Genomic DNA, 23,763 nt, shown 5'->3' with positions numbered 1-23,763 from the left:
TCAAACATATTGATTTAAGAACAATGTAATATGCTAATATAAATTTAACTTCATAAAGTCAGCAATCTTAAAATATGTTAGGGGCATAAATCAAAGTCTTCTTTACATTTTTATTATTAAATTCCTTAGAATCTAAAAGTCACTAAAAGGCTAAAAGAGGATATAAGATGCTATTGTATTTTTTAAACTTTTTTTTTGTATTTAAAGGTAAAGAAATAATCAATTTTATTTTATTTGTTTCAAGTTCTCACAGTAAATGAATGAAATATATTCTGGCTTTTAGTTCTTAAGCCCACAGCCAAGTCTAAAAACTCATAGCATGTCTGCAGGAATACATAAATCCTAGGTTTAAAACAACTAATGTGTTGCATTTACAGAAGTAAATCATTCACTCAAAGTCAAAAAAAAAGCCTTGGTTATTCTGTCCCTGAATTGATATTCATAAGCTCCTAGAAAGTTAAGAGCCTTGTAAATCTTCTGTCTAGTTCATATTTTTATCAATATTGCCAAGCAATACTTCTGGCCCCCAACAGGTTTTTGTTAAATAAGTGAAAAATAAATAAGTCGAAAATATTTTTAAGCAAATATTTTAAAAAATGGAATCAAAACTTTCCTGAAACCTCAGCTTACTAGTTCACTACAAAACTAAAGATGTATACTATACCTAGAGGTTAAACCCAGAACTTACTTTAAATATTTTCAATAGAAGTCTTGACTGTTATACATATTTCCCTATCTTAAACAATTTCATTTAACAGAGCACAAATGTCTTCATAGGTAGGTTATCATTATTATCAATACATAACTTGATGCTCATGTGACCTATACAAAGCTTCATGAACTAGAACTGCTCTCTGAAAATGTAATCTATGCCAGTCTTCTCTCCCCTCCAACAAAAATTTAGTTAAGTACAGTACTTCTGGGAGTTATTCCGGAAGTGCCACATAGCTGTCTACTTTGCAACTGTTAAGTGAAAGACTTTAGTCATCTTGAAAGAGAACTTCTTACTCTCTAGAACATAAGTATCCGTATAAATGTTATGGAAATTGCATAATTTTAAATTTTTCAAAGCATTCTCCTTTCAACATATAATCAATATAAAATTAAAGAGTATTTTACATTCTTTATTTTCTTCCTCCATACCTTGTCTTAAAAAAAACCTGTGCATATTTAACACTTAGAACAGACCTCAAGACTAACTCCCTGTGGCTAATGGCTACCATACTGAACAGCTGCAGTCTAGAAAACCTCTGCTATACCTAAGTGAACTACAAACCCTATCAACTTGTACTCTCCACTCCATCTCATTTGTACTCTAGGTTTACATGGTGGAAGATTTTGATTCATTAATTGAAGTAGTTATCATCCTCTATCCAGGCCAACTCTCTGCCCCTCCCCACTAAATGTCCTTAACATACAAAAGGCAACATTCCAGGTATAATGATGTCAAATTATGTTATCTTTAATGTAAAAATGAATTTAGACAGTATTGGTGTTCATGCGTACATTTTATCTTTTCATGTTTCACAATGGAGTAACATCTGTTCCACAGAATAATTCCTGAAATAAAATACTAGTCAAAAAATAAAAAAGCAAAAATGAAAAAGCACTTCTGTAACACTACTTTCAGAGGATAAGTTCTCAGCGTTTAACAATAGACTCCTGGTAAGACTGAGCGCGCTCTCCTAAGGGGTTTGTGACAAGAACTAAAAGGTCCTTAAAACCTACTATGTGCAGGAAATCTTTACTTCTTAAACTACTCTATTTCGTTCAAACTTTGGCGCTTCCCAAAGTGGGCTGCACAGAACTGCCCGATGGGCGCTCTTCCTTCGGACCCCTCTCTGAAATTCTGACTCGATGCCCTGGGGTGGGCGTGCTCCTAAGAGCTGATGGGAAGAACTGAGAGGGGGCCTGGCCCAAGTGACCACTACCCTGAATTTACCGGACCCTCGGGCGCATCTCTGCATGGCGGTCGACCTGCCTTCTGGAGCCTGCAGACGTCAACGCCACCGAGCCCGCGGTAAAGGTTTGTCTGCACGCACCGCCCTACTGTCCTAGTCCGGACACAGCCACCTAGCCCGAGGGTTCCCGCCTCAGGAGGTCGTCCCGCAGCAGGCCGCACAAGGAGACCCCGAGTTGTGGAGGCACCTCACCGCCACCCGGCGGCGCTTCTCTGGCCGCCGGCTGTGGCGTCCGCCCGCAGCTAAAGCCCTGCCCCCGAAAGCCCCAGCTTCCCGGCGGCCCCTGGACACTGTAACCTCTTCACGCCCGGCCCCCGACCCGGGGCTGACCGGTTCGTGACTCTTCTGCCAATCAGAGACGTTTTCTCCAACCAATCACCGTGCGCGAGGTGTCCTCTTCGGCCCTTCGGCTCGTCGGCCCTTCGGCTCCGGCGAGTTCTCCGTCTCGGGGCCCTCTCGGGCCTTCTGCACTGCTCTAAAGCGTAGTGCTCACGGGTGGTATTATTTCCTTTTTTTTTTTTTTCCCCAGCCACTTCCGGGTCCTGCGTCGCTCCGGAAGCCCGCGAGTTCCGGAAGCCCGGGTAACCCACATTCCGCTAGGAAAAAGCCAAGCTTTCCAGAGTATGTTTCAGAAAAAGTTACGTGGAGCGTGGGCGTTTCGCAGACTCCTAAGGTCAGTGTCTGCCCGAGAGCGCCAGAGTGCAAACCTGAGGTCCTGCTTACAGCCAGGAGGTCTTGGAGTTTCACGGCCTTGTAATTCTCGCCCTTTGCTTCAGTTTCCCTGTTTATTGGCTTCCTGTCTTCCTGGAAGAGGCAAATCAAAGTGTCTTGATTTCAGGAAACGCTGTAAAGCAATTACAAACGCCTACAGACGTTCTTAGGTTCGCGCCGTTAAGGGCGGGGGAACACGCAGCTAGAATTGAACCCCTCTGCATTCCACGAATTGCCTTTTTTAGAGACGGACTTAGATGTGTTTTCCTCTTGAAAAGATTTACTTCTTATCAAAGTCTTTCTAAGAATCATCCAGGATCCAAGCTTTCAGTAAAATCCGAGGATTCTTTTAAAGGGTTACGTGTGGTACAAAAAAAATTGAGTAACTTAAGTGAAAACCATTTGCTTAGAAGTTTTGGTTTTCTTATGGGAGGAGATACTGAGAATTTTCTTATAAAATTGCGGAGTTGATTTTATTTCTTGTTGATTCCTTATCAGGAATGTGAAAATCATGAGCATTTTCCTTTGAGTCTTTAAAAGTCATTGTTTGCGTATTTAGTTAGGGACCATTTTCTGTACACGCAACATTTTAGTACAAGGCTTTTCACAGAATGAGACCTGGTAGTTGAAAGTTCAGGTCTAACGTGTTTTTTGTATTCTGTGGTGTCCCTTGCAAATTTTTATGTAGACAATTTTTAGCCATTACAAGGAGACTGAGGCTCCCTCCACCACAATTTCTAACTAACCACGTACTTGTATGTTAAACTACTCTGATCTTGCCAATAATATCATTTACTTGTATCCAGATAGATAAGAGTTCAGTTATCTTGAGGCCTTTGAAAGAAGGGAGATAGTGAAATTACTGAACGTAAAGAAGAACCTCTATTTTATTTATTTATTCTTTAAAAAGAAAATAAAAGTGTTGGAACATAGAATACTAAACAAAGTCAGGCGATTTGGGTTCTAGTCCCTATTCTGGTTTGCCTTTGCCGAACTTTACCGCTTCAACTTTTATTCTCTTCATTTTTAGAAGTTAGAAATAGCTCTGTGGGCTTAACATTGTTTCATAAAAAAATTCTGTAGAAAGTTCCTGGAGCCATGCAGAACAGAGACAAAGCAAGCCAAGTGTCAGCTGTATATTAACAAGAGCAGCTATTTATGTGTTCTGTTTTTATAACAGGGTTCCTGCTTAAAATAATTTATTCATATCTTTTTAAATTTTTTTTGGTTTTAGTTGTAGATGGACACAATATCTTGATTTATTTATTTCTATGTGGTGCTGAGGATCAAACCCAGTGCCTCAAAGGTGCTGCAGGCGCTCTACCACTGAGCTTCAGCGCCAGTGCTTAATTTACATATTAGACTAAATGATCTGCCTTTCCTTCTAGCGTTGAAATTCTTTTTTCTTAGGACAGTTGTTCATTTGTATTCGACATACATTCATTTGATTATTAAAGTTTTCTAAATTCTGTATTGGTGCTCATAATAATCCTTGCAATAAGGAGCACAAGTATTTTCCATTTTACATATTCAGTGTGAACCTTACAATATGTTAGTGGACTTTCCCATTGTGACATGTTTAGTAAAGTTGTAGCCCCATCTTTTCCTCACAGCATCATGTAATTTTAAAGTTTCTGCTCCTCTTGCCCATAAAACCTTGTGTTTAGATTCCTGTAGCACAAGAAAAGTGTGTACTATGTACATAGTCTGTTTCCAGACAAAAGTTCTACTCTCAGTTGCTTCCTATTTTCTTCTCTTGATGATCTAGGTTGGACAACCAAGAAATAAATTGCATGTTCTCTTGATCTTTTTCATGTGAAGTGATAGTAGTTTCTAAGCATTCTGTGTCTCTCTTCTACTCATCAAAATGTAGAAGCCTTAGGAGAAAAGCCCTGAATTGGTCTATTTGTCCCATGTCCATTAACCTGGCACTGCCCTTTTAAAGCCTGGCCCCGTGGCTTTTATATGTAATAATGGAGGCAGGGAAGGGTAGTATGTGTTTATTTTCTTACCATATTCCCATCTATACAATCAAAATATCCTTTTCTATAATGTTTTTTACTCTATTTAATCTATTTTCTTTACATAAGAACTCTGCCTTCTTACCTGCTTGTCAGTTAAGATAAAATTCCATTAGGTAAGGTGAGATAAAATGTTGTCATTTCTTTTTCCTTACTATTAAAATACAAAACCCAAGAGCTGTGAAGTCATTCTGTCTCAGTCATGATCTCTCCCTTCCAATGTTCAATGGATGAGTTGGTATCGCCTCTACATTGCATATATAGTATGTGTTCATAATAGGTAAATGATGAAGTGCCTATTTATTTCAGATCTGTTCAGATTTGACATTCAATTCCTTTGAATTGTCCTTTGACCACACTTAATAAAAAAAAGAAGAAGAAGAGGTAATGTAGATTAGATACATCCCAGGCAGCATGGCAACTTTACTACATTCCTTTTCTTTTTCCATCTGACTACACAAAGGAAATAAAATAGTAGAGTATAGGTTCAAAACTTAAGATCTCCAGTAATACTATTTTATTCACATACCCCAGGATGACTCCAAAGAGGGGAGAATTTTTTGCTTTGCATTCTGTGGAATTAAATTTGATCCATGCTTACCAGATATCCATCCTACTCATTTCTTTCTATGTTCCAGTTTTTCTAGTATTTGCCAGAAAGTCAGTAATTGCCAGCTTAGATAATTAATCTTCTCAAGCTTTAATTTTTATATTCTTAAAATAGAGATGATAATACTGTGTTGTATGGATCCAATGAGAGAAAGAATTTAAAAAAGATTTTTTTTTAAATAATGTGTATTACGTTGTGGTTCCTCTTTTGGGGTTTGTTTTTGCTTTTAGTGTTGGGGATTGAACCCAGGAATACTTGACCACTGAGCACATCCCCAACCTGTTTTTATTATTTTTTTTATTTTTAGATAGGCTCTTGCTAGTAGCTTAGAGTCTTACTCAGTTGATGAGGCTGGCCTCAAACTTGGGATCCTTCTGCCTCAGCCTCTCAAGCCACTGGGATGACAAGTATGTGCTACCATGCCTCTTATTCCACTGCTGATTTGTTTGTTTGAAGAAATTTCCACATTCTTCAGTACCATAAAAGGTGCCATTGAATGTGTATTCCAGTAATTTTCAAGACATGGAATTCTATTAAACACTTGGATTGTAAAGACCCTTCTTTTCTTTATTTTTTATTTGTTTTAATTAGTTACACATGACAGTACAATGATCTTGACATATCATACATTTGAATCAAATGGGGTATAATTTCTCATTTTTCTGAGTGTACAGGTTGCAGAATCACATTGGTCATACAATCACATATATACATAGAGCAATAAGACCCTTCTTAAATGTATAGGACATTCTAAATATCCAGTTACTCCATGCATATCATGTAGCTTGTTTGTTCATCCTTGGATTAGAATTTTTGCTGTAGTTTATGTCTCTACTTTTAACACTTAGCCTCTTAAAATAACTACATTTTGCATGTCTATCCTAAAGTGTTTATGTTTGCCTTTTAGGCCAAAAAACACCTATCAGTATACAACACTGGTTCACAGCACGGCTGTTCCACTTCCAGCTGAGTTATTTTACACTACTCATATAATCTCTTTGTTCCCCAGGGTTTTTACTTTAGAGTAAAAATAATAAAAGAACGTCTTTCTTAATATTACAAGGATTAAGTGATTTAATATTTAATTTTGTACATGGCAATTAGCTGTAGTAGTCACTTGTTAGCACTCAATAACTGGTATATGTTCATTATAGTTGTAAACTAACAAGTTCATTGGGATTGTCTTCCTAATGTTTCCCTCTTTCTGTGAAGGTTCTTTCTCACCTGTCCTGCTCTGATTTCTCTATTTTAGCATTTTCCAAACTCAGTGTTCAGCATTATCATTTTTGCAGTTGGAAATGGCTGTTTTTTAAATTTCCTTCCCTTTTCAAGATTTCCTAAAACAGTTCCTGTAAGGATTCTAGGTAGGTAGTAGACTTTTTACATTGGCTTCCCCCGTCTACTTCAATGGATGAAGATGATAGTATGGCAAAGTGACTTTGTCCAGCCACACAGCCTAAGTGACCTAGGCTAGAACACAAAACTAATCAAAGCCTGGTTAACCCTCTTCCCCTTTTTCGTAAAAACAACTGTTTGTTCCTGCAATATGCTTTCTCTTCCAAAGACTCAGAAATAACAATTTTCTGAAAGAGAAGAGTATAAAAACCTTGGTGTTCTCTTGAAAACATATTTGTGAAACAAGAAAAAGATATTATAAATTGTGTTTTAAGGTTTAAAAAGATTATTTTGTGTAATTTTTAAATATTTGATCAAGTACACTATAGCTAAAATAAGGCACTGTTTATTGTATAAGGCAGATTATAATCTTGAACATTGTATTTGTTCTGAGTTTTCTCTAAATGAAAAAATATAATTATTTTCCCTTTTGTGGCAAGCTGCAGTCACTCTAAATTATTTTGAGATAAGTATGTTATTTGAAGCTTATCTTTCATATATACATGAAAAGTTTTTTAGAAAAATTTGTTATATACCCCCTCTACCCTCAAAAGAGAGAAAGAGCTCTTACATTAATTTTGATGAGGATTTCATTGAAGTTAGGAGAAATTTAATCTGAACATTTCTCATGTCTTGGCTATATCCAGATGAGTATCATTAGGATTTATAACTTCAGCTATTTATAAACTATTGAAACTTAGTTTATATAGAGTGAAAGGGAAGAAAAACAGAGTAGTGACAAGTCACTTAGCAAGTCTGTGGCAGAAGTGGGATTTGAACTTAAGAGTTGTTGATTTCTAGGCCTGTTCAGTATGCCAGAGGTCACAGTGTACTAATGGGTCTCAGCCATAGCTTTTTCTGTTCTACTCATGTTTGAAATGTGTTCTGGGAATCGGTGTCCTGTTAAATCCCTCTTTGATGCATGTCCCCTTTATTAGTATTGATTTCAATACAATGGACAGTAAATCTATCTGACTACACAAACGAAATAAAATAGTAGAGTATAGGTTCAAAACTTAAGATCTCCAGTAATAGTATTTTATTCACATACCTCATATGAAATCTTACTCTAAAACTTTTAAAAACCTACAGAGGGATAAAAATGAATATCTGGTCCCATCTACTTCGATTTGGCAGCATTGTCATTCTAAAAATTAGTCAATTATTGTGAAACTGAAAAAGAACGGTCTGACAAGGGGTACATAGGTGAGTATGATAACATACAGATTAATTGTAAATCACATGTTTCTGCTGATAAAGTTTACAAGGCTGTAAATTTAAATGTAGAATTTTTGTAGGCAGTGTACATTGACAAATACGTTTAATGGTAATACATCCAGTACTGAGTGTCTCGAAGCAGGTCAATAATAATGTGTATATTGATAGCAGCAATGTAGGAGATGTTACTTGGTATTATAGTGAAAATCCATGTTATCCCCTTAATCATAATTACATTAATATTGATGAGCCCTTGACAATACCCACATTGTTATTGATAGATTTCTGTCAATAACATGTTCTTAAATAAAATATATTCATTCATTATTTGTACTATACTCAATAAAAGCTGTACTGTACATCCTGAATTTTCTTTCTTCCTCAGTGAGATAGTCATTTGTTTACTTGAGATGTAGATGAAAAAGTTTCAGTTTGGGGAAATGTAAAACATAAAAGGAAAGTGTAAGTTATTTAAGCAATAAGGTCATTATGTTGCTACTCTTTGTAAGCAAATTTCAGAGGTTTTTTTTTCCCCCTATGAAGGAAAAGCAATGTGACATGTCTAGTGATAAAATGTCAGCAGGAGACCTTTTTAATAGTTTGTAGTGCTGGATCACTTTGTCTTAAACATATTTATGTGACAAGTTAATCACACTAACACAAGTAGATATACTTTTTATCTGGGCATAATTTTGCCTTAAGCATCTTTTTCACATATCCTTAACACAGTAGAACCCTTCTTTAACCCCAGTGTTCTTTATTCTAAATCATCACTTTAATTATTGACTTTTATGTTTGTCTTTGCATGGATAATAAATGTTTCCCTCTTGGTTAGCCTTTTAGAATCTTAAAGTAATATACTTTAGAAAATGGGGGAGAGTGAGTTGCAGGATCACATATTAAAAGTAAGAATAGGGAGAAACATTGTTTTTGGCACTTTGACAAAAATCAATTTGAATTAAATCTGATAGTGTTTGGATTCAGAACAATTCCAACTTTAAAAAGTTACTTTTTTTTTTTTTTTTAAGTTTGAGCCTACATTAAGGAAACTAGGTACTAATCTAAAAGTACCAATAATATGGTAATTGTTAAAGATTACTTAAATTCTTGAAAGTAAAGTAGAAATAGACTGACCAGTGTTTGGGCATTAGTACTGGCAATCGGTATGATAATAGAAGTCAGGAAAATATTGACTTACCAAATATGTAGGGGATTTTTTTTAATCCAGAGTAAGGGTGTTATAATCTCCTTTTTGATTGCCATAGTTCTTAGTGAAGTAAGTTAAATTACTTTGACTTAACCAGAAAGTTGTTAGCATCTTCGTTTTGAATTGTAGGAATCCTATAACTGGTCTCCTGGAACAACAGTTTTCCTTTGATTCAGTCTTATTGAACTCTGCCATTAGATTAATCTTTTAAAATTTATACTGTTATATCTCTTCAATGGTTATTCATACCTACAGAATCAATGCAGTTGCCTTAACATAAATGCTTTTTATAATATGGTTAAACTGGCCCTTCACCCACTCTGATCATGGCAGATGTCCTTTCTTTCACTTCCAGATGACAAATGCAGCCACACTAATGTAGGCTAAATAACCAAGAACACACAGCTCACAGTGATACCCATCCCCAGCTAGACCATGGCCAGGAGCTCACACATTTCAGGGCTTTTGCATAACCTGTTCCCTTGCCCCAAATATCATTTTTCTCTTTTCTGTTTGGAGAGTTTTGTGAACTTTTATAGTGTTTTCATATTTTAAGATCCATTTTTTACTTCGGAGATCAATGGCCAGTCCTGATTACAATAGCATCCTATTTCTTTTAAAATGCTTGAATCAAAGGACGTTAACTGACAGTTAAATATTTATGTAGACTCTCCGGTACCTAGGAGAATGCCCCACATTTGATAGATGCTCAATAAATATTGGTTCAGTTGAAGAACTATTTGTCAGAGAATTAGAATTAACTAAAAAACAAACTGTTTGCATTATATTATGAATACTTTTATGTGATTTAAAGGCATTTTTCTGTGTTTCACACCATTTGTGGAAGAATCTTATTATATAACAGTGGAAGGAAGAGAATTTTATAGTCTGATTAATTGAACTTCTAGTTGGGAGAGGGCTGGGTAGAGTTGGGATGAGGGAGAGGGAAACTAAATGTAGTTATATGTTGATGAAGAACCCAAGGTTGCAAGTTTGTCTTGGACTGTCTGTACCATGTCCTGTGGAGCAGAGCACCCTGGAGTCAGATATTATCAGTGTGCATTCCTGAGGTTTCTTTATTTCTAGATAATAGTCACAGCCATGTTAGTGGGGATTAAGTAGCCAAGGGAACTGGAACCCATCCCTGTTCTGTAGAAATCCCGCTATATCTGCTTTCAGAAAAGATGCAAGTTAAAAGTTGGATATGCCCCACTGGATCATGTCCCTGCTCCTCCTGCCTTTCCCTCCTACATGTACACATAGTGGTGACATCATGTTCATGGATTACCTACAATTATATTTTCGTGGTATAGTCACTACTTCCTGGGGGAAAATTCCTTTTACACAGGTTTACTAAGGCATTAGTATTAGTAATTAAGATTTCAGTCTTTTAAAATGAGATTTGCCAAAATCATTTCAAGTCTTGTTCTTTTTATGCTCATCCCTAACTAAAGCAGCAAAAATATAGTAATAATACTGCTTTACAGTTTCCAAACCATTTCCATAACATCTAGTTTAATCTCAACAACCTGATGAGGAGCTGTTATTTCCCACTTTTCAGAGAAGACTCTAATGCTAATGATTTTTCCCACTGTTCAGAGAAGAATCTAATGCTAATGATTTTTTTAAAAGTACATAGCACATAAGTGCCAGAACTGGAACTTGACTTTAGGCTTGTTTGATTTTAAATCAGCTTTTTCCACTCCTTCACAGTTGCCTGAAGAGGAATGTAGAGCATGGTGGAAGTATTACACGTTGTTGAACTGTGATGTGTAATGGACAGTGTTTACTCTATGTTTACAACTAAAAGAAGTCACAAAAATAACTAGTTTTGGAAAATAAGGCCTAAGACAAAAACTAGAGAACCATTATTTGTCTGAAGGAGAAAAGACTGAAGAGCAGTTTAATAATAAGTCTTTTGGGTAGATTAAAGAATCTTAAGCAAGGAAGAGAGTGAGCCCAGCTGTTCCTAATCTACACTGAGGCCAGCCCTAGGGAGGAAAAAAGGAAAGAAAAAAATGTTAAACTGTAACAGAAAGGATAAGAGAATTTCTTTTATAAAGTATTGTTAAATATTAGATCTGTTAGAGACTGTGTTAAGTCTCCTTTTCTGGCAGTCATTAAACATTTCTATCTTAACTAAATGTTCTCAAGTATGATTCTTGCAGATAGGAGTGTTTTGAAATGCCTGATCCCTCTGAAAGACCACTCCTTTTAATGAGTTTCTCACTAAATATTAATAAGGAACCTGAGAACCAGATATCTTCCCAACTCATCCAGTTCATCTGGATGCACTCACAGGCTGTGGAGTGTGTACACTGATTAGCTACCAGACTAGTCATTGTATTGCATGTAAGTTCAGCAAACACTGAGCAGCTACTATAAGCCCATCATTACTGTAAATTCTAGAACTATAAGATTTGGTATTCATCAGCAACAATCTGGAACTCTCTGGACTCTAGTATTTATAAGGCAATCCAAAGGAAAGCCATCTGATCCAACACTGGGACTGTGGGATCAGATGGCTTTCCTTTGGATGTGGGATCAGACTGTTGAAATTACATTGGTATCAAGTATGGTTAGAACTTTCCAAGAGTAGTTTGACAATAAGAGAGTTCCCCTTATCTTGCTGACCACAGAATATGAAATCTGGGGAATATTCAGAGTCATAGATGCTCTTACAATAGAAGAATTACTTATGCCACATTCCGATATCCTGAATTATAGAATTTTGCTTGAGGAAAACTGAGTTTGGTGTGGCAGTTTGTAGGTGGCAGATTATTTGAGAAATAAGGCATTTCTTCTTAACTAACTTATGTTTAAGGAAAGAAAATGTATTCTCATGATAGGAATCATAGTACAAACACTTGAGAGCCCAAGTAAATGGCATAAATAGTTGCTGCTGGAGTTAAAAATCGTAAGGATCAATGGGAACTGGGGATAGTTATGAAGAAGTTTTCACAGAGAATGTTGAAATAGAGTTGGAATGTGGAAAGGCAGAGATAGTTCAGAAAAGTGAGACTAGCTGGAAAGAAAGATAAGTAGTTTAGGTATATGAGAAAAGGCACAAAGGTGTGACTGAAAGATGCTCTGGAGCTAAAGGCTCCTTTGGGGAATGGTGGGTTATGAGGCTGCAGAGATGGAGACAGGCTGGGGAGACCTTAGGTGTGAGATCTTGGTGTTTTATCCTGAGAGTAATAATAAGGTAATTTGGTAAATATGGGCAGATAATTTTGTTAGTTTGGTTTAACTTATAATGTTTTTTGTGATTTTTCCTTTGGTTCCATAAATGATGTAAGTAAATTAGAGAAAATTTGTTAAGTGCAGGAAAAAGGAAGAAAACTAATAACCTTACTGATTTGTGTATGTTTGGAATTTGAAATTTTTGTTGAAATATTATTTATGCCTTTGAGAATCTGGGATGCTATACACTTCTGTTGTGGCCTTAGTTGTCTGTGTATTTGTCTGCCTCCCTTCTTAGACTGCACCCAAGCACCTGTTGCAACCAGGATGTACCCATACTTAACAGAGTTTGTGGAATCAGTGAATTATCTTAATCTCACAAGGACTACTTAATAGAAGATAGGGAAACCCTGTGTCCATGAAAGATTTGAAAAAAAAAAAAAAAAAGGATTTTGCTTTGAACTTGATTAGTCCAGTAGTTCTCAACATCATCAGAGAATTTATTAAATATGTAAATTCTTAGGTCCCACTGCAGATCTATTGAATCACAGATCCTGGAAATGAGGCCCAGCAGTCTAACAAGTTCTCCAAGTAATTCTGATGAATTCTTTTAAGTTTAAAACCCACTAGATGAGAGGGACAATGAGACTAAAGGGTTGTGATGAAGATCACAACATACAAATTGAATGCCTTGAGATATCTAGATATGTGTATCTTTGTCTCAAACTATTAGAATAAGATATTTATACAAAGAAAGCTGAAGTCATTATAAATAGGATCTACCTATTTTATTTAGATCACTGCCTTCGTGATTTTAGCATTTAATTAGATCAAATAGATATTGGGCTTACCTACCAAAAGGGCCCCAGATTTACAGAAATCTCAATCTGTATTTTTTTGTCCTATATTCTGCCTACTGAACTTTTTCATTTAGATGTCTCATGTGAGTATAAGATCTCTAAAATTGCACGTGTTATCTTTTCCTTACTGTTTCAGAGAATTGGATTACCATTTGCTCAGTTTTTCAAGTCAATTATTTTTTACTCAGTTCTTACCAAATAGCATCAATTTACTACCTCATAGCTCTCAAAGATGTCTTTTTCTTTTTATCACACATTGATACTTGTCTAATTATTAGACCATATTAATTTCTCACTAGATCATCTTTACAACCTCTTAAGTGGGCACTATGCCTCCAATCCTACTCACAGCCTCAAATCCATTCTCTGGTGGCCAGAAAAAGCAGTCTGAAATACAGATCTGATTAGTTCCTTGTTTACAACTTTTCAGTGGCTCTCCATTACCTTCTTGAGGACATGCAACCTCTTCAGTGTGGCATGCAACCTCTTCACACCTTTAGGATATGTTTTCTGCTTTCCTTCAAGCCTTATCTCTTGTTCTTGCATCTCCATTTCCTTTGTCATTCCCTCTACTTAGCATAATGTTTTTACTCTCCTTTACCAGACTGACACTGCTGTTTAGATACTACCTCTCTAGGAAGCCTTCTCTGACCTTCTGATTTATAGTTGTTTTACATAGTGCTCTGAAATTTCCTTTGCCTATCACTTACTGCATCTTACTGTATTAGCTTATTTTTTCGTATAGCAGATCCTTGCTTTCCTCCTGCCCTCGCCTCAGTAGATTACAGGTTCCTCAGGGTTGATACTGGCTGTGAGACTATTATATTACCATCTCTAACATATTAAATTAGCAGATATACCACAAACATGGTAACATAAATAATAAGTGTTGTTTTGGGTATGACAATTTGAAATAGTTTTAAAGTTTAGTGGATAGAAATTGTATTTTTTTACCCCAAACATTCTACCTACTCATTTATCCATTCATCATGTATTTGTAGAATATCCTGTATGTACCAGGAAATGTGGTAGTTGCTATGTATAACTGTATTCAGTTTTGAAATATGCCAATAGTCATTACATCAGTGTTTATCGTCTAGTAGAGGAGATAGAAAATTAAACATTAGTTTGTATACAGAGCGTAGAGACCTAGAAAGAGGAAGAATAGAATGTGATGGAAAGAAGTAGAAGGGGCAGCTAATCCAAATTTGGAGAATGAGGAAAAAGTGATGCTTGAGCTAATACCTAAAAACAGGGTAGATTTCTCAGTTAAAGAATGGGAACATTGTGTTGCACCCAAAAAGAAGAGATGGTAAAATCCACTAGTGAAAAAGAGAAGGTGGCATTTTATGACTAGGTGTCAGTGCTTTAAGAGGGAAAGCAAGCTTGATATGCTTGGGGAGGTTTGTGTTGACGTTGAAGTGGGGAGAATGCACTGAAAGCGACAGAGTTAGATAGACCAATGAGATGTAATGGTCAGGGACATCTAGAATTTAAGAGAAAAGTTGTGGGGGACATAGGGTAATATGTGGATTAGCAAAATACTTTGGCAAAGAATCAACAGTGTTAGCAATGCATTGGATCGATAGAATGAGGAAAAGGAGCGCTCTCTTTTTAACTTCTTCTTTCTTTTTTATAGGTCCCAGCAAGTATGAGGCAAGGATTTCACAGAGGAACTTGTAGAAAAAGTCTCCATTGCCATAGTAGAGGGCTGTCAAGTCTTGAAGGAGCTGCAGGAAAGGGGAAAAGGTGAGATCTCCCCAGAAGGCTCTTGGCATTTATGGGTGAGAAGCATTCCTGTCATCTGTCTGGCCTAATAGAAAACAGAACTGTTATTCAGTGGTCATTTTTGTTTCCTGTACTTGATCTTGTTGAGCAAAAAAATCTCCTGCCACTAAGTCATCTAGGATCTGGTAATGTTAAAACTGACCCCTTGAAAACATCTTCTGTTGTCAAATGTACTCCCCACTTCAAGAAGTACAAGTTTATTTTAAGATATGCGTCTCAGTCCTTTTACTACTGACAAATAAAATTTAATCTCTTTTTGGTTAAAATCATAATAGAATTTGAAAGGACTTTAAAGGTGTTTTTTTTCTTCATCCCTTTGTTTTTTAAGTGAAGAAACCAAGGTAGAGAGGATCAGCTGAAATGATTTGTCCAAGATTTCATGGCCAGCTAGTAACGTTGACACTCAGCAGGATCCATTCCTCCTTCTCCCACTCTGAGTGTTATCTTAGAGTAGTGGACTTCTCAAAGGCTTTGAAAACATGATTAAATTTATTGTGTTGAGAGCCCAATTTACATTTTTCACCTTTATTGAGTTGTAATAGACAAATAAAAGTTATGTAAATTCAAAGTAAACAAAATGAATATTTCATGTGCATGTGCATTGTGAAATGGCTACCACAGTCAAATTAACACATTCATCACTCATCATTACTTAAAATGCTGCATGTGAGAGAGAGAAAGAGATGGGGACACTGAAGATCTACTGTCTTAGCAAATTTCAAGTAAACAATGCAAAATTAACTGTAGTCACCATGCTACATATTAGCTCCCCAGAACTTGTTCATCGTATAGTTGAAAGTTTGTACCCTTTGGCCAACATTACCCAATTTTTCCCACTGTCAGCATTTGCCAGTTTATAACAAAATTTGAAATATCAAAACTGGTCTGTATACTTAAGTATAGAACTTTAATTATGTTGGGTTGCACATAATGTGTTTTAAGCCATTCATACCTAGCTAATCATTAATTAGCTTCTTATATTTCACTTTTTTCCTTTAGCACCTATTTGTTGCCATCATCTATTTTTTAAATTATTATAGCATATGTCATTATATATTATATTTTTCTTTTAGTACTTCAAAATGTATATATTTTTATTACTTTAACAATGACACTTCTGCATTCTTATGGCTTCATGGTAAGATTTAGTAGCTTTTTTTTGGCAGTAGTATAACAGAAGAATAAACACATTGTTCATTTATTTTTCTGACTTATTTAAACATAAAATGTATTTAAGAAAGATTAAGTGGCTGTTTGAAAAATAGAATTTTAGCTATGTGAGGTGGTGCATGTTTCTAATCCGAGTGACTCTAGAGGCTCACAAGTTTGAGGCCAGCCTCACCAGCTTAGCAAGTTTCTCAACAACTTAGTCCTGTCTCAAAATAAAAATTAATAGGACTGGCGTGTAGCTTAGTGTTATGGTGCCTGTGGATTTAATCTCCAGTATCACAAAAAAAGAAAAAGAAAGAAAAGAAGAAAAATTATTTATACCTTTTGAGTCAATAGAAAAACTAGAAATTAAACTGAGATACCATCCATTGGTGTATTCTGAATAGTTCATTATATTCATATATTCATATATTTCTCCAGAAGTCATGTTACTGAGCCTCATCACAGTTTGAGGATTTAATATTTTTCTTCTAGAATATCTGACAAGGAGTATTACTTAGAAGTATGTTTGTAGAAACAGGGTACAACAGCTTTTCTTTTCTTTTTTCTTGTTTTTTAGCTGTCATTCCTTTCATGAGGAGGGCCAAGAAGAAAACAAAAAGTAATAGAAAAGAAAAGGGAGAACAAAAGAAAGGAAGAAAGAAGAGAGAAAAGAGAGAGAAAGAAGTTCCAAGTAAGAAGTGATTGCCTGCCTTAAGGTTTTACACTACTGAAACGCCTGTCTTCTGTGCCCCTGTGTAATTTGTGAATCAGTTTTAGTTTTCCAAGTGGAAGTGGATGTTATAACAAATAACAATTTGATGATATTCCCTAATTTTATTTTTTTTCCTAGAGACCTTCAGAGAGGACATGGCACCCAGAGAAGAGAATACAAAGAGTACAGACAGAGTACTCAGAATAAGTCAGTTGGATGCGCTGGAACTAAACAAGGCCCTGGAGCAGCTGGTTTGGTCCCAGTTTACTCAGTGTTTTCATGGATTTAAGCCAGGCCTATTTGCTCGCTTTGAACCAGAAGTGAAAGCGTTCTTGTGGCTTTTTTTGTGGAGATTCACCATCTACTCTAAAAATGCTACTGTGGGACAGTCAGTTTTGAATATTCAGTACAAAGACAGTTTTTCCCAGAGCCTGAGATATCAGCCACCAAGTAAAAACCAGAAAATCTGGTATGCTGTCTGTACCATTGGTGGGAGGTGGTTAGAAGAACGATGCTACGATTTGTTTCGAAACCATCATTTAGCATCCTTTGGGAAACTTAAACAGTGTGCAAATTTTGTGGTTGGACTTTTGAAATTAGGTGGGTTAATTAATTTTTTGATTTTCCTTCAACGGGGAAAGTTTGCAACTTTGACAGAACGTCTTCTAGGCATTAATTCTGTATTTTGCAGGCCCCAAAATGCCCGAGAAGTTGGCTTTGAGTACATGAATAGGGAACTTCTCTGGCATGGTTTTGCTGAGTTTCTAATTTTTCTCTTACCACTTATCAATATCCAGAAATTGAAAGCCAAGTTATCCTCATGGTGTATCCCTCTTACTGGTGCTTCTAATAGTGACAGTACATTAGCCACCAGTGGCAAAGAATGTTCTTTGTGTGGAGAGTGGCCCACCATGCCTCACACCATAGGATGTGAACATATCTTCTGTTATTACTGTGTTAAGAGTAGTTTCTTATTTGACATGTACTTTACTTGTCCTAAGTGTGGCACAGAGGTACATAGTGTACAGCCACTGAAATCAGGAATTGAGATGTCAGAAGTGAATGTTCCTTAGGAAGTAAAATTGTTTCCTTTGAGGAAAACTGTATTATGTATAAATTCTTAATATTAGTCATCCTAAGTATGGTACTTAGATGTCTCTTATAAGGCTGGTACTTCCCAGTCAACGTCTTCTCTTCCTTTGGAGAGATGACTAAATTCTAATCACTGTAAACCACATGATTCTAAATATATTATGTAAAATATTTTAAATTATTGCATTCAATTTTTAATATCAGGAATAAAGGAGAGTTTTTGTCATATGACTACCAAGAAAGAGTTGGGTTACACGGGGATGTGTATAGATTTATTTTCAGAGATGATAAAATATCATAATCTGACAATGATAAGGCCCTGTTTAAACTTTAAGATTGTAATTTTAAACTTTTCTCTGAAGCCAGTTTTCAAGAGGTTCACTCCATAGCTGTTGGACCCCTTCACAGTTGACTTCTTAGGTATAAAAAGTAAAAATTGCTTAAGGCAGTTAGAAGTGAGGCTACAGGGGACACCTGTCAAGAAGAATATTATTTCCTGGATCTCTTTCTTTAGTCTTTGATTCAGAGCTTATGTTCTCAGCAAGAATATTGGTAGTTTTATGAAATACCAGAGGTCTTTAGCATAGTAATAATACAGGAGTACATATCAAGATGTACTTTGCTCCTTTTCTCTGCATTTTTCACTTAGAAGTTAAAAATTAATGTTTTGCTAAATAATAATCACATGAAAATATTTGGACAGTTTTTAAGTTACTTTAACAAAATAATGGCACTGATTTTTAAACAAGATATCAATTTTTTTGTGCTTTGACAATAAATCAAAATATAAAATAAAATAAATTGTGCTTTGATTAAAATATACATATACATGTATATACAGACATATGTTAGGAATAATTCACATGTAGCTAAAGTTGGGCGTAGGATAGTCATGACTACTCTGAAAGAATTATTACACAGGTGAAACACAACACAAGCATATTAATTTTTTTCTTTTTTTTTTTAATTCTTAAAGTGGAATAGAATTAGCATGAGCAGTGATTTGTCTCAAGTTATTCATTATATAGTAAGCACTTTCCTAGAATAAATATAGTACAGTGAAAATACAGGAAAACTTGTTCATTTTTATCTTCACCTTCCATTCAGCAAACACTTAGGTGCCAGGTACTGAGGAAGCTACTGTGAATATAATGGTGAGTACAGGAAAAATAGTCATCATCATGTAGTTTACCTTGTGTGATTAAATGGATTTTTGAGTTTAACTTTGGTTTAATTTAAATAAGATAGCCAATGAATTTTGTTGTTTGAATGTAAGAGTTTTTCATATATTACAAAGTTTACCTTTTTTCTTCTCTAATTTTAAAACATTATTGTTAAAAACTTAGGAAAAAATGAAATTTTCATTTTTTTACCCACCGATCATCACAGTATACTGGTTCATTTGATGGTACGCACATTTCTTATTTACAGAATCATTTAACCTCTGTCATTGGGCATTTAGATTCTATCTACTTTCTGTAGTAAATAAACACAGTGATGAATCTGGAATATCGTCAGGCCTCTTAGTTTCCACGATATAAACTAATCCAGATTGAATTGGCAAAAAGGAAAATAATTTATTGAATTATCTCAGTGAAGGATCCGCATGTACACTGCAGGGCCAGTCTGGTTATACGTGCTCAAATAATCGTCTTCGAATAGTCTCTCGGCCATAATTTTATGATAAACACTGTACATGGTATGAGGGATATGAACTCAGGTTCAACCTGTGCAGTTCAGTTAGATGTAGTCTGGGCAATGCACTTAATCTCTACACTGGTACATTGTGAGGCGTGTGTTTAAGATATAATAGTAGTTCCTTCCATTAATGGTAATATTCTGAGTTGGCTTCATTCTCAGGCAAAATGATGTCCACTTTTGATGCTTAAGGTTTATATTCTGCCAGCTTTCTGATTCCACTGAAATGACATTCCTCTTCCTGGTAGTTCCAGCAAGAGTTCTGTATTATTGGTCTGTCTTGGATTACACACATTTCTAAACCAGTTACCACAGGAAAAGTGATAAAAAATACTGTTCCCACTTACTCAAATGTTGCTGACATTCCCTATGTATACAATATGAACCTAATGGTGCTGAGGGGAGGCTGCTCATCACAGAAAACCAAGCTGCTCTTATAAGAAGGATGGATACTGGGTAGATAAAAAGAAGAGATCACTAATAAAGTTTACATTTGTCCTTATTATACCTAAAGTCCATTTGCAGTCTCATTTTCCAGTGACCTAGTTTATACTGATATTAATAAACAACTGTCTTAGAATACAGGTTTGAAATGATTAAATGAAGTCAAGATTTTGTTAAACCAACAATTTTATTGTTATTGTTATTTGATAGCTGAGTAAACTGTAAAGTAGATGCCCCTATTTTAATTTTAACATGAGAACATAGTACTTTAAATGCTAGCTAATAAAGTTGTCAATTTTATGGAGTCTTTTTTTCTTTTCTCCCCCTTTAGACTGAGTTGCACTGTGTTGTCCTGGTTGGCCTGATCTCAACCTCCTAGGCCTAAGTGATCCTTCTGCCTCAGCCTCCCCAGTAGCTGGGACTACTTTTTAAATTTTTAAAAAAGCTCTATTTAACATTTGCAACCTTCAGAACCTTGAGTTCAGAAACTGAATGAATGTTTTGTTCTTCATTGGATAACCAGAACCTTTAGTTCTAGCATACCAATATAGAAATCTTAGCCAAATAAATAAACTTAGTGTCGCAGATTGAGCTCTATGGAAGCAGAGGTTCAAAGTGATTGGAAATGCTAGACAGACGCAGTCATTTTTCAGTATTGGTGGGAGATAGGTTTTAGAATCTCTGCAGGTATACCAAATTTGCAGGTGCTCAAGTTCCTCATATAAAATGGCAGAGTGTTTGCATATAACCATATACATCCTCCCATATACTATAAATCATCTATAGACTACCTATGATACTTAATGCACTATGAATAGTTATGATGTATTGTTTAGGGAATAATCTGAAAAATGCTTTACATATTCAGTACAGATGTGATGTTATTTTAATATTTTTTAATCTGTGATTGCTTGTATTTTCAGATGCAGAAGGAAGCTGTGAACACAGAAATCTATAAATCAAGGATCCACACCTTGAAAGGAAAAGGCAGAAAAGTAGGGAAAGACAAAAGAAATGGTAGATTATAATGCAGGCCTGATAAAACTTAACCAACCCAGAGAGGACCTCTAGAACTGGTATTCTCTCTATTAGTCACTAGGTAGGGGCTGCCCTGGGAAGGCTGTGACCACATGCATTGCAGTTTCCTGCAGTAATAGCAGACCTTGAAGGAGCTAACAGCTGGAGGCAGTCTGCTGACCACACTCCACAGCTGGGCAGCAAGTGTATCCTTGAAGGAGGAATTGAGTGGCATGTATTAGTGAGTCTTGCAATTGTGTTTCCATTTTTTTTCTTTATACTTTTTTTTTCCCCCTTTCTTTCTTTCTTATAGGATGCTTGACATACCACACACCAGTGGAAGGTAATCAGTGAATTTATGACTGACTGAAATACTCTCGTGCTTGCTCCCAGAGCTCTGCCTCACTGCAGATAGCCAGGCCTCTTGGGCACATTACAGTTCCAGAGACTCCGTTCAGTCCCGGCCTCCCTGGGCAATGCCAAAAGACTATATTTTTAACACTGAGGCAACTGATTCTACTGCCCAGTGACTTCAGGGCTCAACAGGGAGGAAAACTGGATCATATTTAGCTACATGGGTTTCTTCTTTAGCCTCAAGAATCAAACCATCAGTTATAAGTTTTCCCTTTGGAAAATAAAAACTTTTACACTAACATTTTTTTCTTTTTTCTCCCATGCAACTTATTCTTAATTCAGGTTCTCTACTTGTGTATTTAAAATATCCAAGTGGCTTCAGTAATCATCTCTAAATTTCAAAGCTAACAATCAGAGCTAACACAAAGCATGTCCTACTTTCCAGCTCCCAACTCCCCTGCCTTTGATGAGTGACTGGGTTTTGGACTGGTTTATTTAACATTAAGATTCCATTTGTTTGCCTATAACATGGATGCTCAGTAGTATCTACCTCTTAGGTTAACAATCGGAATTAAGTCATTCTTTTTATTTATTGAGCTCCTACAGACATTCTGTACTGAAAGATGTATTCATAAAACCCCTGTTCTCACGGAGTTTACATTCTTGGAGGAGAGACTGACAAACACATGCATAAGATAATTTCTGATGTTGGAAGTACTCTGAAGAAAATGTAGTTTCATAGATTCCATACAACAACAGGCTGAGGAAATAGAGTGATGCTGTATTAAATTGCATGTATAAAAGAAATCAACATGAAAATAAGTATTGCATATTGAGAAAGCCTTCAAAATATATTAGCACTTAAAAACAAAACTTGACTTAATCATTTGGAACATTACCTTTTTAAAAATATTTTTCATTGTAATAAATATTTTTTTAATGTAGTGCTGAGGATTGAACCCAGTGCCTCACACACGCTAGGCAAACATTCTATTGAGCCACAATCTCAGCACCTGGAACATTACCTTTTAACCAAAAGATGTTTTTCCTAATAGCATGCACGCAATAAGTGACATGTTACTGTTTTAAAAAAATGATATTTTTATTAAATTAAATTGCATGTATGAAAGTCCTCTGTAAGATGAAATTTTAAAAAGACCTAAGGAGATGGGGAGAAAGCCAAGAAGAAGAGTATTAGGATAAAGAAATGGCAGGTGCCCAACTTCTGAGATGAAAGTCTTTTATGCGCTTAAGAAATGGAAAGAAATTAACATGAGTAAAAGAAGGACAGGTGAGGTGAAAGGTCATGGAAGGCCATGCAGACCTTGAGGAAAAGAAAAATCTCGATTTATTTCCAAGTATGAAGAAGCAATATAAAGATTATAAGCAAAGAAGTGAGTTGATAAAATTTTACATTTTTCCAGGATATCTGGGTAATTTGTGGGGAGTTATAAATATAAGTAAGAAAACCAGATCGAAGATTATAGGGAAGAGTAGCCAGTATGAGCCATGATTGTCCTTTCTATTAGGTTTGTAGTACTTCAGCAGTGGAAGTACTTAATTAACTTCAGTAGATTTTCATAGATTCCATACACCAAAGTTCATACACTTGGCAGAGTTCTCAAGATCATATTTAAAGACTGCTTTATTTTGAATATTAATGAATTCTCACCAACAGAGTAAAAATAATTAATAAAAGGAAGGAGAAAAATCTATTTTATAAAAAGCCTATTTATAATAACAATTATGGGCTACTTGGTATCAAATTTTAAAAAAAAAAATTTAAAGACTGTAATCTAGTAAAAGAGTAGGAATAAAAAGGCTCTGAGGACTGTATAATTGTAGTTTTTAATGACCTTGTCTCATCAATAAAAGCTACCCCATTTTCTTTATAATTTGGTTAAGAAGGCAGGAAAATAAGTATTGCTATATTTAAGAAAGCCTCCAAAATATATTAGCACTTAAAAACAAAAACTTGATTTAATCATTTGGAACATTACCTTTTAACCAAAAGCTGTTTTTCCTAATAGCACTCAGTAAGTGACATGTTTCTGTATTTAAAAAGGATATTTTTAGCAACATAAAACATACTTTCTACTCAAACCAATTGGTCCTATTGTCCATAGAATCCATGGTCTTAGGTTCTCAGGAACTAAACTTACTATGTAGCAAATATTTATACAAACCTAGTATGTAGTGTATGTTTATGTTCATAACCACAAATAAGTATTTTGCTTTCTTGTCCTTTATCTTCAAAGAAATGCAAATCATGTAACAGGAGAAATTTCCTTCATTTTCCCACGTAATCTCTTTATTTCCTTTTTTTTAGGTTCTATAAAC

The 23,763-nt window shown here is 35.6% G+C and overlaps 1 protein-coding gene across 8 annotated transcripts; it reads left to right on the top strand.

Moving 5' to 3' along the window:
* Nucleotides 1–2,347: 2,347 nt before the first annotated feature.
* Pex2 (peroxisomal biogenesis factor 2) lies at nt 2,348–23,481 on the top strand. Of its 8 annotated transcripts, XM_048783086.1 has the most exons (7): nt 2,354–2,634; nt 14,806–14,950; nt 16,684–16,797; nt 16,957–17,418; nt 19,018–19,064; nt 20,976–21,047; nt 21,383–23,481. In XM_048783086.1, the coding sequence occupies exons 2-5, from the start codon at nt 14,947–14,949 to the stop codon at nt 19,026–19,028; spliced, it is 591 nt and encodes a 196-aa protein (XP_048639043.1). In that variant the 5' UTR covers nt 2,354–2,634; nt 14,806–14,946; the 3' UTR covers nt 19,029–19,064; nt 20,976–21,047; nt 21,383–23,481. The 8 variants fall into 8 exon arrangements, with proteins under 8 accessions (XP_048639040.1, XP_015341371.1, XP_048639039.1 ...); XM_048783083.1 differs by having other exon boundaries at nt 2,348–2,634; nt 16,957–19,064; XM_048783087.1 differs by lacking the exon at nt 20,976–21,047 and having other exon boundaries at nt 2,353–2,634.
* Nucleotides 23,482–23,763: the final 282 nt, after the last annotated feature.

This window comes from Marmota marmota, unplaced genomic scaffold (genome assembly GCF_001458135.2).
Source record: "Marmota marmota marmota unplaced genomic scaffold, marMar, whole genome shotgun sequence".
In the NCBI taxonomy this organism is placed as follows: domain Eukaryota; kingdom Metazoa; phylum Chordata; class Mammalia; order Rodentia; family Sciuridae; genus Marmota; species Marmota marmota.
Note: the sequence above shows the minus strand (reverse complement) of the source record. Positions and strands in the feature narration are given on the sequence as shown.